We start from the raw sequence: 17,207 nt of genomic DNA on the forward strand, positions 1-17,207 counted from the left end.
TGGATTAAATGTCAGGAATTGTAAAATGAAAGTTTAAATGTATTTGGCTAAGGTGTATGTAAACTTACGACTTCAACTGTATGTATACTGTCTAGGTGTGAATGTGTCTGTCACATTGTGTGTGTGTGACCTCCTCTCTCCCTATCTGTCTGTCTGTCAGCTTCTCGTGTGCGGCGGGAAAGTTCCTAGAGATGTCTGTCAGCAATGTACGCCGTGTGCGGCGGCTCTATTCGCTGGCAGTGGGGTGCGTTTCGACCAATGGGACACTATCCCTGCCGCTTCACCAGCCTGGCCACCTACATGACCCAGGACCAGTGGAAGAGGAGAGTCAGGCCTGTAACAGGTAACACATGTCTGTTTTTCCTGTCCTTGTGGGATCAAAAAAGTTGATTCACATTCAAAACCCTAACTCATAGCCCTAACTTAACACCTAACTCCTAACTCCTAACACCTAACCCTAACCCTAACCCTAACCCTGAACCCTTAACACACTAACTCCTAACCCTAACACCTAACCCTAACCCTACCCTTAACTCCTAACTCCTAAACTCCTAACTCCTAACTCCTAACTCTATCCCTAACACCTAAACACCTAACACCCAACTCAACCCTAACCTTAACACCTAAACCTAAACCCTAACCCTAAACACCTAAACCTGAATTCTAACCTTAGCCTCTACCCTAACCCAATGTAGGACCTAAACATAAAATAGCCTTTGTCCCTGTGGTGAAAATGTTCCTTGTTTTACTATCCTTGTGAGAACTTCTGGTCCCCACAAGAATAGTAAAACCCAAAACACAACACACACAACACACACACACACACCACACTAACTACACATTCAGTCACACACACACCTAACTACACATTCAGTCACACACAAACTCACAGTAGTCCTGTATTCTCTTCGCTCCGTGTTACTGTAGGCTCATCGTGGACGCCGCAGGGTGTGTATCTGGAGTCTAAGTCGTGATGAGTGCAACCGTGTCTCTGGTCTACGCTGTGCCATCTGGAGAAGCAGGGTCTGTCTCCTTCAGCTACCCAGTCCCCTGACAACAACTATATTTTTTGAGTCTATGTGAGTCTGACTCTCTCCTCCCTGCTGAAGTTTAATATCAGTTCATTTATTACCCTTTTTTTTAGCTGGTTGACGTACGTAGAGATGAAAAGTGGGTCTGTTTTGCGGTAGCAGAGGAAGACTTTAATTGTACATTAATATATTTTTGTGTACATCAATGGCTTTAACATCAATGGTGTTTTACATCAATGGCTTTACATCAAAAGATGTGGGCATTGAGTGCTTTTTGTGGTGAGGAGGAATCAGCTGCTGATTGAAAAGCGAGAGAATCATGTGATGCAATATTCGGAGTGGTTACCGTGGTGACGCGTGTTCAGGTCCAGAACGAGCAGTGTCAGGAGATGGCCCAGACAGACGATCAGAAGTGGGATCAACTCCACCACCAACGGAGAGTGGGACACACCACACAGGTGAGGAGGAAGGCAGTGCGTGTGATACGTGTGTGTTATATGATTGGTGTGTGTGATGTGTGTAACATAATCTGTGTGCAACATATTGTGTGACATGTGACTCAGTTGAATCTGAAGTCTGGCACTAAACATACTGTACTGGAGGAGCGACAGGGATCCTGGTCGGAGGGAAGATGGTTAAACCAGTGTTGCTCAGGAACATCCAGATTGAGGGTAAAGACCGCTCGTAACCCGTACTCCCTATCTTCACACTACACTATATTCTCTCTCCCATTCTGCATGCCTCTGTAATGTGGTTGGTCAAGGCAGTGTAGTATCAACAGGTTCTCACCCACTCCAGAACTCACCCTTCTTAGATCTAGGATATGAGACCACAGAGACGACAGCCGAATCTACATCTTAATGAATTAATGTGTCTCTTTCTAGGTGTTGCCTACACCTGGAGTGTTTCCCGTGCCGACCGGGCTGGTTTAGCTCCGCCCCTGGCTCCTCCTCCTGCCAGCCCTGCCCCAGGAACACATCGTCTAACAAGGGAGCCGCCTCCTGTACTCCCTGCCCCGACACACAGTACTCACGTATGTACTAGACACACACACACACACACACACACACACACACACACACACACACACACACACACACAACACACACAACACACACACACACACACACACACACACACACACACACACAGCACACACACTTGAAATATGTATCAGTAGATACCAGTTCAAATATCCACTGTCTCCCTCTCTCTCTTTCACTCTTTCCCTCAGATGAAGGATGGTCACAGTGTAAGGAGAGGCCTCCGTGTTCAGAGAAGGATTACTTTCAGATCCACACAGCCTGCGACAGCGAGGGAAAGGTAAGTCACACACACATATAGTGTGCATATAGAGAGAGAAGGCTGTGGTCACATACATTAGATTACAATACATAAGACATCCTGTGTATAGTATCTCTATGGTTGTGATGTAACTGCTGTGGTTGCCGTGGTGACAGACGCAGGTGATGTACCGGTGGGTGGAGCCGAGGATCTGTGAGGAGAATGTGACAGGCGCTGTGGCACTGCCCCCTACAGGGGAGAGAGAGGCCTGCCCTCCCTGTAACCCTGGTTACTACAACACCAACGACTCCACCTGCTTCCCCTGTCCTCCTGGAACACACTCTGACGGCACCTCAGGTACACGCACACACACACACACACACACACAGACACATACTATATATATATACATAAACAGTGCACATACACACACTTACAGTACACACACACACGCCACTCACATCTGTATTGCTGTATATTGAAATGTGTTGTTGACGGTTGTGTGTGTCTGTCCCAGTGTGTGAGGAGTGTCCTGCGGGGACAGAGCCAGTACTGGGGTATGAGTATAAATGGTGGAACGTCCTCCCTTCCAACATGAAGACTTCCTGCTTCAACGTGGGCAACTCCAAATGTGACGATATGAACGGTGAGAGAGAAACATGTCTCGGGTGGTTAGGGTCAAGAGATATGTGATATGTATGTAATAGTACACATGGGTGAATAGTAGATATGTCTAATATAGACATCCTGCTGGGTATGTAATAACTCTGTGTCTCTCTGACTAATGGGATCATAGATGTCTGTGTTACAGATATGTGGTGTCCCTCAGATTGTTATTATTTGTAATTTTTTTACCTTTATTTAACTAGGCAAGTCAGTTAAGAACAAAATCTTATTTACAATGACGGCCTCCCGGGGAACAGTGGGTTAACTGCGTAGTTTAGTGGCAGAACGACATATTTTTACCTTGTCAACTCGGGGATTCGATCCAGCAACCTTTTGGTAACTGGCCCAACGCTCTAACAACTAGGCTACCTGCCGCCCCTGTAAGGAATATAGATGTGTGTTTAATAGAATGTGTAATCACAGTAATATGTTGTTGTTCAGGCTGGGAGGTGGCAGGGGATCACATCCGCAGCGGTGCTGGAGGCTCGGATAACGATTACCTCATCCTGAACCTGCATGTTCCTGGCTTCAAGTTAGTCTTGGCTTGACTGTGTATTATTGTTAGAGCTCTCAGGTTTTTCCTGGTTAGGTCATGTGGTCAGAATGAACACATGGCTATGATTATTGTGAAATATCATTTTTTATTGGCCCTGTGTGTGGGTGTGTGTGTGTGTTCTGTCAGGTTACCCACATCACTTGCTGGGATGACCGGGACTGAGTTTGGCCGGATCACCTTCGTCTTCGAGACAATCTGCTCTGCCGACTGTGAGCTCTACTTCATGATGGTGTGTGTCGGACCACTCACATCTGCACGAGTGTGTGTCTAGGATCTCAGGGAAATGTTACTGGCAATATCAACAGTGTATTAGCCAGAAAATCAATATTACCCAACCCAACATAGCCAGTATGACATAGCCAATACATGAGTGACCTACTTTCATACTGCTAAATACATATCAATATCTATGTTTGCTAGTAAAGCCATATAAAGCAGAACAGGGTTACCCAACTGGCGGCCCCCCAAGTTTTCTGAGCCCAAAGAAATAATACAAAATGTAATTGTTGGACATAAAACACTGTAAAAACACCAGCAAATCAGCTACAAGTGATTTTAGTTTTGGAAATCGGTTCCCAAGTATTCCCACATATAATAGAGAGATATATGTGATCGTATACAAATGTAGGCAAGGTTTGAAGTTATTATGTTTTAGTCAAATATTATGTTTGGGCTTCTTGCTGTCAATCCGCTCAAGAGAACATCAGCCCGCGGCTGAATCTAGTTGGTAATCCCTGCAGTAGACTCAGTTAAAACAACCCATGTATCCAAATGAAACCAAAGTATATTTGAACAAACACAACCGATCACAGTACACAATTTACACAACTAAATCAGAGTAAAGCAGTGAGATTTCAGATAAACCAGTCACTGTGTAAATTGTAAACTAGAATGATCCGCTGCCGTATAAACCCTGTGTGTGTGTCGTCCCCTGCAGGATGTGAACAGGAAGAGCACCACGGTGGTGGAATCATGGGAGGGCAGTAAGGAGAGACAGAGTTACACACACATCATGAYCAGGAACGCATCCATATCATACACTTGGGCCTTCCAGAGGACCAATCAGGCTCAGGACGTGAGTACACACACACTTGCACAAAACACACACACATACACTCTCTCACACACACACACACACACACACAGTGACACTGCACGCACACACATACTACACAGACACACTTACATACTGCACTATAATATATTGACGTGGGTGTATCTAGGTGCGGCGGTACATCAGTGACGTGGTGATACTCTACTCGGTGAGCGTGACAAATGTCCAGGATGGCGTGGCATCTGCGTGCCGGGCCTGCGCCCTCCTATCCCAGAGTTCTCAGCGGTCTGGGTCGTGTATTCCATGCCCAGCTGGGTTCTACATTGACAGAGACACCAACCGGTGCCAGGAGTGCCCCCCCAACACATACCTGTCTGGTCACCACACATATGGAGAAGACGCGTGTTTGCCCTGTGGCCCCGGGAGTAAGAGCAACAAGGTATTATATTAAACACAAACACACAACTCATATCATCACACAACCATAAGTCACAACCTTACAAACTAACCTTTCGTAACCATTATAATCATTAGAACCACTTTATAACATTACATCCTCATAACCTAATCTAAAMTCTCAGGGCCATACTTATATGAGTTTTACTCTCATCCAGATCAACAGTTAACAGTCTCTCCTCTGGAGAATAATGTTTTTAGCATTGGTACTATCATGTGTGTATCATGTGAGCCGCTATTTGTGCGATGTGTGTTGACTTGATGCTATTGTGCCCCCTCCTAGGAGCACTCTCGTTGCTATAGCGACTGCTCCTTCAGTCATACGGAGAACAACCGCACCCTGACCTTTGACCTGAGCTCTCTGAGCACCGTGGCCTCGCTCACCATCGGCCCCAGCTTCACCTCTAAAGGCACAAAGTATCTCCACGTCTTCAATGTCAGCCTGTGTGGACACCAGGTAACACATGCACGCACGCACACACACACACACACACACATTCATGCACGCACACATCAGCTTGTATGGACATTAGATAACACACACATACCTCAGGGTTGTCTTTGTGTGTTCTGTTTCAGGGGAAGATGGCAGCTGTCTGCACAGATAATGTCACCGATCTCGCCAACAAGGACATGGGGAGTGATTCCACCCAGTTCGTCAACTCAGTGGACAGCTTCATCTGTCAATCAACCATCATTCCTGCGGATGGGCGGGGCTTCAGGATGGCTCTGGCATCCCAGTCTATCAGTCTGGCTGATACCTTCCTCGGTGAGATTGCAATAGAATAGTGCCTTCATAATGATTATAGTACAGTGCCACAACCACTAGTAGTAATATATCCAGAGCACAAAGTATACGCTTGATCTAAAAACAGATTTATTTTCAACCATTTCATTTGAAAGTTGTTTTCTCCATCTCTTTCCGTCTCTCTCTCAGGAGCGACAGTGGACAGTGATTTAGACGGAATAAACGCCAGACCAGAACTCTTCTCTGACAACTCAAAAGGCATTCCAGACATCAACTTCTTCTACAGGTAGGCCAGCGTAGAGCTAGACGCCATAGAACAGCATTCATAGTTTAATGGTTCCAGTGAAGATCAGTCATTGTGGTTGAAAGTGGGTTGAAAATGTGTTTTTTTGTACACTGCTGCTACGCACTGTCTATTATCTATGCATAGTCACTTTACCCACACCTACATGTACAAATTACCTCGACTAACCTGTACCCACGCACATTGACCCTGTATATAGTCTCATTATTTTATTGTTACTTTGTATGTTTTTTAACTTTAGTTTATTCAGTAAATATTTTCTTCACGCTTTCTTGAACTTCATTGGTGGTCAAGGGCTTGTAATAAGCGTTTCACATTAAGGTCTACACCTGTTGTATTCGGCGCATGTGACAAATATAATTTGATTTGTGTGTTTGTGTTTGACTCTCTCTATCTCAGGTCTACTCAGGCGACTGGATCCTGTGAGCGTGGTCGGAGTGCGGTCATGACAATACGTTGCAACCCAGAGAAGATGGACCGCGGGCAACTCACAGTGCCCAGGTACACACACCTGTCTGACTGTCTGCTCAACATCACCTGTCTGACTGTCTGCGCAACATCACCTGTCTGACTGTCTGCGCAACATCACCTGTCTGACTGTCTGCTCAACATCTGAGCTGAAAACATTTGGTGTATTATTTGTGTATGAATTTTCATTAGCTCCTTCTTCATTCTTCTACTGTGTGCATGTGTGTGTGCAGTGCGTGCCCTGCAGGTACGTGTGACGGCTGTACGTTTCACTTCCTGTGGGAGAGTGGGAGCGCCTGTCCGGCTGCACCAGGATGACTATCACCAGATAGAGGGAGCCTGCAAGGGAGGGGTCCAGGTAACCTACACTCCCTCTGTTCCCTTCTCTCTTCATCTCCTTTTACACACTCATGCTACTCTTACTTTCACCTCTTGGTATTTCAATTGAACCTACTTTCTCTCTTCTCTCCTTCTCTACTCTCTCTCCATCACTCCCCCCCTCTTCCCTCTCTCTCTCTCTCTTTCTCTCCTTCTCTACTCTCTCTCCATCACTTCCCCCTCTTCCCTCTCTCTCTCTCTCTTTCTCTCCTTCCTACTCTCTCTCCATCACTTCCCCCTCCTTCCCTCTCACCGTCTCTCTTTCTTCTCCTTCTCTACTCTCTCTCCATCACTTCCCCCCTCCCTTCCCTCTCACCTCTCTCTCTCTTTCTCTCTGTAGGTGACTCTGTCTGTGTGGAATGACCAAAGCTGTGCACCAAAGGCATGTCCCTGCCAGCTAAGAGCTCTGTCCCATGCGAGGCCATCGCTCTATGGCTAAAGGTTGGGGTAGGGGGTGGGGCCTTCTTAGCTGTGCTGCTCGTCTCTCTCACTTCTATTTCTGGAAGAAGAACAAGAGGTGATTGACTGACACCTGTTAATCAAATAACCATCCCAGCCATATTCCAGGGCGTCCAACCCTGTTCCTGGAGAGCTACCCTTCTGTAGGTTTTCACTCCAACCCCAGTTGTAACCAACCTGATTCAGCTTTTCAACCAGCTAATTATTTAGAATCAGGTGCGCTAGATGAGGGATGGAGTGAAAACCTACAGGACAGTAGCTCTCCAAGAACAGGGTTGAACAGCCCTGCCATAGGCTGTAGTACAACGCTCCTGACTCCTGCATCTCTGTGTCCTATGTGTTTCTGTGTCACTATGGCGGCCCCATGTCAGGCTGGAGTATAAGTATTCTCGGCTGTGATGTCAGCCAATAAAGGAGTGTGAGCTGCCGGTGGCGGATAGCTGTGCCCTGGCCGAGGGGGAGGAGCCTGAGGATGACGTGGTCTACTCCCACAAACCCTCACTGCTCGCAAGCTCAGGGCCATCGCCACAAGGTACCTTGGGTGTGTGTGGGTGTGTGTGTGTCGGATGGTATCGTGTGTTGTGTGTGTGTGTGTGTGTGTGTGTGTGTGTGTGTGTGTGTTGTGGGTGTGTGTGTGTGTGTGTGTGTGTGTGTGTGTGTGTGTGTGTGTGGTTAACCCTGTGTCTATAACCGTGTGTGTGTGTTAACCCTGTGTGTATCTCTATCCTTCAGCAGAGGGAGGAGACAGCAGTGTCGTACAGCTGAAGTCATCCCAGTCTGAGAGATGGGTCTGGGGGGTAACGATGAGCAAGAAAGAAGGAAGAGAGGAAAGAAGAGAGAAAGAAGAGGAAGAAGAGAGAAGGAAAAAGGGAGCGAGAGGAAAGGAAAGAAAAGAAGGAAGAAGAGAGAAGAAGAAAGAAGAGAGGAAGGAGAAGAAAGGGAGAAGGGAGAGAGAAAGAAGAGAGAATTGGTAGGGTTGGCACTGTTCCACTCCTCTTCATGTCTCCTGGGCTCTGCTTATTCCTGAGGACTCCATCGTGGCTCCAGTCACTCCATTTTCTCTGCAAGGTACTTACTTTACATTTAATCATTTAGCAGACGCTCTTATCCAGAGCGACTTACAAATTGGTGCATTCACCTTATGATATCCAGTGGAACAACCACTTTACAATAGTGCACTAACTCTTTTTAGGGGGCGGGGGGGGTTAGAAGGATTACTTTATCCTATCCTAGGTATTCCTTAAAGAGGTGGGTTTCAGGTGTCTCCGGAAGTGGTGATTGACTCCGCTGACCTGGCGTCGTGAGGGAGTTGTTCCACCATTGGGGTGCCAGAGCAGCGAACAGTTTGACCGGGCTGAGCGGGAACTGTACTTCCTCAGAGGTAGGGAGGCGAGCAGGCCAGAGGTGGATGAACGCAGTGCCCTTGTTTGGGTGTAGGGCCTGATCAGAGCCTGAAGGTACGGAGGTGCATACTTGTTCCCATGATTCTGACTGAAACTGGAAAGTCGTTTGGCTCCCCACCCTAGACCCCACCACACAGGGAAACACAACCCTGCTTATTGCTATGGATATTATAGGGCTGCAAATGAAAGGAACTGTCACTGTTTTTGTATATTTTGTATTGTCATTTGGAGTTTATCTGTACAGTCATGTCTAAAGTATTTATAATTATTAATGTTGGTATGATTCATCTTTATTAAATGCTCACTTGGCTTTGGGCCCGTGTTTGTATTTGTGTGCAGTTCTGTTAGGCTACACATTATTATTAGTTTATGTACCATGAAAGAAAAATGCCAACACACAGTCACACACACAAATAAACCCATTATCTCCCAGGACGTCCCATTCTCTCGTTGCAGTTTCATTCGGTAACATAATTCCTCCCCACCACAGTCACGCCTCCAGACCAGTTTCCGCCCTTCTGAGAGAAAATACTCCGCCTGCGATTCATCGACGACAGCAGGAAAGTTTAAATATAGCCTACAAAAATAATACAAAAGGATTTGTTAACTTCTGCATTATCGCGGATTCTACGCTGGAAACCCGGACAGAGTCAGTAGTCAGGAGATGGCTGAAATGAGGATGAGCTGAACTCGAGCTGGTACATTTACGGTACGGAATCATCGCTTTGGTCTGGATACTTCGGCCATGCTGTTTAGGACAAGTCTAAAATCATCCCAGCAGTCTGGGTATCAATCCAGTCTGTGTAATGTTCTAAAAACTTTGATGAGAATATATGCTTGTAAATTGTTAGATTTACGCACGACCAAAGTTATATGTTTACAACGTTAACGAATTAAATCAGAAGTGTGGCCAAAACCATTGGACCTGGCTGCTAAACAATGTTGACATTTTCTTTTAACAGAAGTTACATAACACTATCAGATTCAAACACTAACATAACACATTCTAGAGCGAGCAACAATGCTTCTTTCTCGATCCTCACCAAATGTCACTTCCTGTGGTGGCGATGTAGAAAAAAGATGAAAGGGGAGTGCAATCTGTGATGTATTATTCTGTATTTGGCCTAAAAGTGATGGTAGATTTCTGTGTGTGTGTGTGTGTGTGTCAGAGCCCACTACACTGCTATTGGCTCGGTAAATCATTTCCAGAAGAACATAACTAAGTTACTACTACATAGAACAACAGTAGGCCTACATGAAATAGTTGTGTGTGCTTTGTTTTACAGGTCCCTCCGCTGAAGGCTCGACGGCATCATCTAATTCCTTATCTAAGTGGTAAAAGTATTACGAGAACAGTTTACATGTTCAAATAGTATCAATTGTCATGACTCAACACAACCCCAAGAGGGCAGCCTTTCCCATGAAATAAGTGACCAAATCAAAACATTGTTCGGTATGTTCTTTCGTTTTTCAAATGCATTTTCTGTTATTTCTGCGGGGCTATCTGGAGGTTTTGGAATTGTGCTCGTATACACGACATTCCCAAATACTTCTATATCAGGAGTGAACTGGATAGCCTACATAATTATGAAAACGTTGCTTTAGTCCATAGGACTCCAGTCACGGTCATTCTTGAGCAAACTGCCTGCCCTCGTGTGGTTCCGTTGAGGAATATTTTCACAGGTACATGTCAAACAGGTGGATAGGAGCTAATCATCTTTGTTTCAAATGTATACTCACCTGGGAAAATGTAGGCCTTAGTCTGTTGTAATCCCACAAGAGATCAACTATTAAAAAAAAATTACAGGGACGAGAGAAAAAAAACGTATTTTTAATAGATGGGTTAGCTGGAAATGTCACGAGAACAATGTGCATGCTTCTATGGGGGCAGAAGTCAGCGTGTTGTGATTCTGGATGACCAGATTGCTAGCAAGAATGAGAAGCGTAATGTGGGGAATCGTAAGTGGCTCGTTTTCTTGATACCATGTCTTGTTTTGACAGATTTCATGTCAATGCTATGGCCCAAATTCGCAAGCTAACCAACAACTTTAACGATGTATTTGAGAGACAAGTACACATTTATTTCTGTTTTTAATAAACATCGAATTCGAAATACAGTTGACATGTCAGCAATTTAAAGCCAACCCCGTGTGTTTTGCCCTATAGTTGTGCAAGCGTTGATTTTGTTGCTGAACAACCAACCCTTCTATACCAGCGAGTTTTCATTAGTTTACTTTGCTAACGCTGCACTGGTGTTTTCTTGAGGAATTACAACAGTTTCGCAAGTGAGGTGAGTGCAGTATTACTATTTACTAGTGCCTATGGAAATACACTCCGTTGTAACGACTAAAAGGAAACAAGTTCGAGCAGTGTTTGAAGTAATCGAGATATTCAATCACATTTGAATTGTAGTCGATTGCTGATCATTTGCAAGGGAGAAACGTACAAATTCCTCACAAAAGTTTTACATAAACACTGCCGTTTTATTTGCAGATCGTCACAGCTTCACCATGGCTCGCGGCTGCCTCTGCTGTGTCAAATACATGCTGTTCCTCTTCAACCTGCTCTTCTGGGTGGGTGAACAAACTCACTATACACATCATGATTTTCAAACTAATTGATATTCTGATTCTGCATAATATTTTATTATTAAATCATAGTATACTAAAGGTATAATAATTATTAGAGTAATGACAATAATCATGTATTTATATTTTATTCTGTCTCTTTCAGTTGGGGGGCTGTGGTTTGTTGGGTGTGGGGGTGTGGTTGTCTGTGTCTCAGGGCAGTTTTGCCACCCTATCACCATCCTTTCCCTCCATCTCTGCTGCCAACCTCATCATCACCCTGGGTGCTGTCATCATGGTTACAGGCTTCCTGGGTTGCCTGGGTGCCATCAAGGAGAACAAGTGTCTGCTGCTGAGTGTGAGTKAACTACACGACCACGATGCACCACACTACATTGCTTGGCACATTGGCAACCTCACCTGCCTCTCTCTCTTCTCTCACTTGTTCCCTGTAGTTTTTCATCACGTTGTTGGCTATTCTGTTGGCAGAGCTGATCCTACTCATCCTGTTCTTCGTATACACAGACAATGTAAGACTCCCATAGAAGGCACCTGTCAATTCAACCCCTGGTTATCCTTCCACCTATGGTTCCTGTTCCCATAGTGCTCTGTGCCTCTGCCTACATTTCTCATGATCCACTGTGTGTGCAGGTGAGTGAGAACGCCAGACAGGACCTGAAAGAGGGACTTACTCTGTACAGCACCAACAACAACGCTGGCCTCCGCAACGCCTGGAACACCATACAGACAGAGGTACGGTACCTAACTACTAATGATCTACCATACAACCCCACACTAATAGCATAGCATTCCATCAAGGGAGAGGTGCAATATATAACCCTGTCTCCTCTCTCTCCCTGTCAGTGGCATTGTTGTGGGGTGAATGGGTACACAGACTGGCACACTGCCCTGCAGGAGAAGGTGGTTCCTGACCACTGCTGCCAGGATATCTACCAGGACTGTGGGCGCAATGCCACCAACCAGTTCTGGTCACAGGTCAGTTTGTGTTTGTTTAAAAATGTCTGACCTTCTCCCTACCATCAGGGAGTGTGTGTCTGATCTTCTCCCTACCATCAGGGAGTGTGTGTGTATCTGCATGTGTAGGAGTGTCCTTTTTCACTTCTCAAGATTGTATGTTTCTCTCTTGTCAGGGTTGCTATGAGAAGGTAGAGGAGTGGCTGGATGACAATAAACACCTGCTGGGAACCATCGCCATGTGTGTTCTGGTCATACAGGTATGGTGTGTGTGTGTGTGCGCATACAGGAAGACATACAGATGTACATGTAATGATGTTGTTGCAGTGTGATTGATGTGACTTTCTGTCTGCAGCTCCTGGGTATGGCCTTCTCCATGACTTTGTACCARCAGATCCACCGATCCGGGAAGAAGTACGAAGCTTAGAACACACACACACACAGAGTTTGAGACCCATTACTTTTATACAAAATTATACTCTAAAAAGACACACACACATGCCACAAAACAGCTTTTTATTTAGTGTTTTATATTTACACACCCTTGTATCATTTTCTGCACAAAGGCAATTTTAATGTTTTTTGAGGATCATCTTAATGTTCTTGGCCGGGATTCAATCCGACTGCGGGTTGTCAACAATTAATGTGATCTCATGCATGGTAAATGGGTCATTCCACAAATAAAGTGCCAAAAATCAGCATTTTGACATTGTCCCGCGTTATGTTTTTCCAACTTCAGCCCAAAATTCCTCCATGTTTTAACCATCATTGAAGTTATACTCTTAAAAAGTTGAACTAGTTATGTTGTTGCTTTGACAGTAATTTCTGAAGATGTATTTATTTCATGCGATTAATTTATGTCTGTCCCTCATTTTAAGGCCAACCCTGTTACGTGAACATAACTTTTTTTAAATATATATATATGGTGAATCTATTCCTTTTTAAGAAGTTTTTTCTAACAAACAGTCAACTCAGTGTAAAGGAGGTGAACTGGTTCTACTCTTTTTGGCAATTTTCTGGTGCTTTGTGCTTAAACTGAGCGTGTCAATTATAACGTCATCCCTTTTACCCATAGATTGGAATTGTTAAAACATTTCTAGCCAATAGTTTTGTGAAGCTTGCATTCAAGTGTCCATTCTCCCTGTCACAAGGGGATTTTTATTTAACCGCTTAATGTGACACCGCTTATGTTAAATTAATAGTTTGTTTTGACCAATTTACACTGCCCATAATGTTAGCATTTTGTGGAAGGACCCAAATGCTGCATATAGCTCAATCGGAAATTCCCTTTAAGCTGAATTGTCGACAACCCCGGCCCTAGTTCAGTTATGGTGGGACTAAGTGTGGGTGAGGAAGGGGGGTTGGATTGTGTGGGTGTAGGGACACCCCTCAGTCATCCAGAATAGAATGAATGGCTTGAACACAAAAAGAGTAGAGGGAAAGAGGTTTGGTTTCATGCCTTAGAAATCCTTAAACTGATTAGTTATATTGTACGGATGCATTATTGTAAAACCAGTTACTGGGATGTGTTCAATAAAAGTTACGCTTATTCTGTCAAAGTGCTGGCCATCTTTCCTTCAGTTCAAATTGCAATTCTGTTTACTAAAGCATCATCGAGTACTGTTACAGGAGTGAACTATCATCTAGTACTGTTACAGGAGTGAACTATCATCTAGTACTGTTACAGGAGTGAACTATCATCATCTAGTACTGTTACAGGAGTGAACCTATCTATCTAATCTAGTACTGTTACAGGAGTGAACCATCATCATCTAGTACTGTTACAGGAGTGAACTCATCATCTAGTACTGTTACAGGAGTGAACTATCATCATCATCTAGTACTGTTACAGGAGTGAACTATCATCATCTAGTACTGTTACAGGAGTGAACCATCATCATCTAGTACTGTTACAGGAGTGAACCATCATCATCTAGTACTGTTACAGGAGTGAACTATCATCATCTAGAACTGTTACAGGAGTGAACTATCAGCATCTAGAAACTGTTAACAGAGTGAAACTATCATCACCTAGAAACTGTTACAGGAGTGAACTATCAGCATCTAGAAACTGTTACAGGAGTGAACTATCATCATCATCTAGTACTGTTACAGGAGTGAATATCATCATCATCTAGAAATGTTACAGGAGTGAACTACATCGAGTACTGTTACAGGAGTGAACTATCATCATCATCTAGTACTGTTACAGGAGTGAACTATCATCATCATCTAGTACTGTTACAGGAGTGAACTATCATCTAGAAACTGTTACAGGAGTGAACTATCATCATATCTAGAAACTGTTACAGGAGTGAACTATCATATCGAGTACTGTTACAGGAGTGAACTATCATCATCATCTAGAAACTGTTACAGGAGTGAACTATCATCATCTAGTCCTGTTACAGGAGTGAACTATCATCATCTAGAAACTGTTACAGGAGTGAACTATCATCATCTAGTACTGTTACAGGAGTGCCCCAGGAGAAACAATGCCACCTCATTCTGCAGAATATTATAGAAGTCTGCCTCATGATTCTGAGGTTGTATGTTAAGAGAGAACGTGCAAGAATTGGTGGCTCAATGGTTAGAACCCCTGTCTCATAACCTTGAGTTTGTGGGTTTAAACCTCAACTTTTACACTTGTGTAGATTTCTGCAACTATTAATGTCAAACATACGAAGAGAGCAAGAAAAGTGTGAGGAGTCGCCTTGCACCACTGTGGTTAAGTTCAAACCTTAACTCTTACACTTCAAGTTTAACAACTCAATATCAAAGACTTATACCATGACATTGTTGAATACTTGTTTCTGATTGGCTTGAAGGGCATTCTAGATTGTCATTATTTCCCTAAGGCACGGTAGAGCTCAATGGCTATAGTTCACACTCCTTCCGTGGCCTCCAACTGCTCTTAAACGCTAGTAAAACCAAATGCATGCTTTTCAACCGTTCGCTGCTTGCACCCGCACGCCCGACTAGCATCACCACCCTGGACGGTTCCGACCTAGAATATGTGGACATCTATAAGTACCTAGGTGTCTGGCTAGACTGCAAACTCTCCTTCCAGACTCATATCAAACATCTCCAATCCAAAATCAAATCAAGAATCGGCTTTCTATTCCGCAACAAAGCCTCCTTCACTCACGCCGCCAAACTTACCCTAGTAAAACTGACTATCCTACCGATCCTCGACTTCGGCGATGTCATCTACAAATAGCTTCCAACACTCTACTCAGCAAACTGGATGCAGTTTATCACAGTGCCATTCGTTTTGTTACTAAAGCACCTTATACGACCCACCACTGCGACCTGTATGCCCTAGTCGGCGGCCCTCACTACATGTTCGTCGTCAGACCCACTGGCTCCAGGTCATCTACAAGGTTATGCTAGGTAAAGTGCCGCCTTATCTCAGTTCACTGGTCCGATGGCTACACCCCACCCGCAGCACGCGCTCCAGCAGGTGTATCTCACTGATCATCCCTAAAGCTAAAACCTCATTTGGACGCCTTTCCTTCAAGTTCTCTGCTGCCTGCGACTGGAACGAATTGCAAAAATCTCTGAAGTTGGAGACTTTTATCTCCCTCAACAACTTAAAAAATCTGCTATACGAGCAGCTAACCGATCGCTGCAGCTGTACATAGTCCATCTGTAAATACCCACCCAATTTACCTACCTCACCCCCCATACTGCTTTTATTTATTTACTTTTCTGCTCTTTTGCACACCAGTATCTCTTCTTGCACATGATCATCTGATGATTTATCACTCCAGTGTTAATCTGCTAAATTGTAATTATTCGATTTATTGCCTACCTCATGCCTTTTGCACACATTGTATATAGATTCTCTTTTTTTCTACCATGTTATTGACTTGTTTATTGTTTACTCCATGTGTAACTCTGTGTTGTCTGTTCACACTGCTATGCTTTATCTTGGCCAGGTCGCAGTTGCAAATGAGAACTTGTTCTCAACTAGCCTACCTGGTTAAATAAAGGTGAAAAAAATAAATAAAATAAAATAAAATTACATGTTTGAGCTGCAAAAATAAATAAAAATGAATTGAAACCACTGCCATTTTTTTATTAAAATTCATAACAGCAAGCTAGAACGGATGGTTTGGTTAGCTAAACTAGCAAGTCTGCTTCTTTGGTTACCAAGGCAACTACTGTCACTATCTAGTAAACTTGTAAGCTACTTCAGTGGATGTTGTAGCAGCAAATGTGTTAAATTATAGCCCTGGTTCAATAAAAGGGATAATCAACTCGTGGCTCTATGCGTTATCTGGAAAATAATGCAAATCTGTGGAAGGTCAGTTCCACTCCGCGAGCATGTCCTACCTAGAGGTTATGGGTCCAAACCTCATCTCTTGTGCTTTTATGTACGTTTCAACAATTCTCCATGTCAAACACACAGAGGGGAGGGTGAAGGCGTCGGTGGCTCTGGTGTAAGGATCTTGTCCCATAAGCACAGGTTTGTAGGTTCAAACCCTGTTGCTGGCTCATGGTTGCCCATTGGGACTGAGTCAAGGGGAGTGGCTGCCACACAAAGATGGTTGGAGCAATAAGAGGAGGTGGTTAACTCCTGCGGGGTCCCTGTGAATTCAAAGCAGTGGTTATGGAGAACATCTCCTGAAAAAAGTGGGCACTTAGTATTTAACTATAGACAACTCTCCATTTAAATATCAAGTGCCCACTTTTTTCAGGAGATTTTTTTCTTCCCATAAACATCTTTGAGTGGCAGCACCTCTCTATCATTCACGCAACCATGCTGCAGTGCCACACACTGGAGCATGGTCCTATGGGTGGAGGGTGAGATCCTTACCACTAAGCCACCAGTTCCTTCACATCTCTTCATATA

The 17,207-nt window shown here is 44.2% G+C and overlaps 1 protein-coding gene and 1 pseudogene across 6 annotated transcripts; both read left to right on the plus strand.

The window, feature by feature from the left end:
- Positions 1 to 204: 204 nt before the first annotated feature.
- LOC111951378 (endosome/lysosome-associated apoptosis and autophagy regulator family member 2-like) lies at positions 205 to 9,122 on the plus strand (annotated as a pseudogene).
- A 304-nt stretch (positions 9,123 to 9,426) lies between these two features.
- On the plus strand, positions 9,427 to 13,053 carry LOC111951448 (tetraspanin-9). 6 transcript variants are annotated; one of them, XM_023969534.3, is made up of 9 exons: positions 9,427 to 9,516; positions 10,094 to 10,148; positions 11,301 to 11,380; positions 11,541 to 11,732; positions 11,830 to 11,904; positions 12,026 to 12,127; positions 12,239 to 12,370; positions 12,526 to 12,609; positions 12,705 to 13,053. In XM_023969534.3, the coding sequence occupies exons 3-9, from the start codon at positions 11,318 to 11,320 to the stop codon at positions 12,774 to 12,776; spliced, it is 720 nt and encodes a 239-aa protein (XP_023825302.1). In that variant the 5' UTR covers positions 9,427 to 9,516; positions 10,094 to 10,148; positions 11,301 to 11,317; the 3' UTR covers positions 12,777 to 13,053. The 6 variants fall into 6 exon arrangements, with proteins under 6 accessions (XP_023825302.1, XP_023825300.1, XP_023990337.1 ...); XM_023969532.3 differs by having other exon boundaries at positions 10,094 to 10,142; XM_024134569.2 differs by lacking the exons at positions 9,427 to 9,516; positions 10,094 to 10,148 and adding an exon at positions 10,180 to 10,260.
- Positions 13,054 to 17,207: the final 4,154 nt, after the last annotated feature.

Source organism: Salvelinus sp. IW2-2015, linkage group LG24, assembly GCF_002910315.2.
Source record: "Salvelinus sp. IW2-2015 linkage group LG24, ASM291031v2, whole genome shotgun sequence".
Classification (NCBI taxonomy): Eukaryota; Metazoa; Chordata; class Actinopteri; order Salmoniformes; family Salmonidae; genus Salvelinus; species Salvelinus sp. IW2-2015.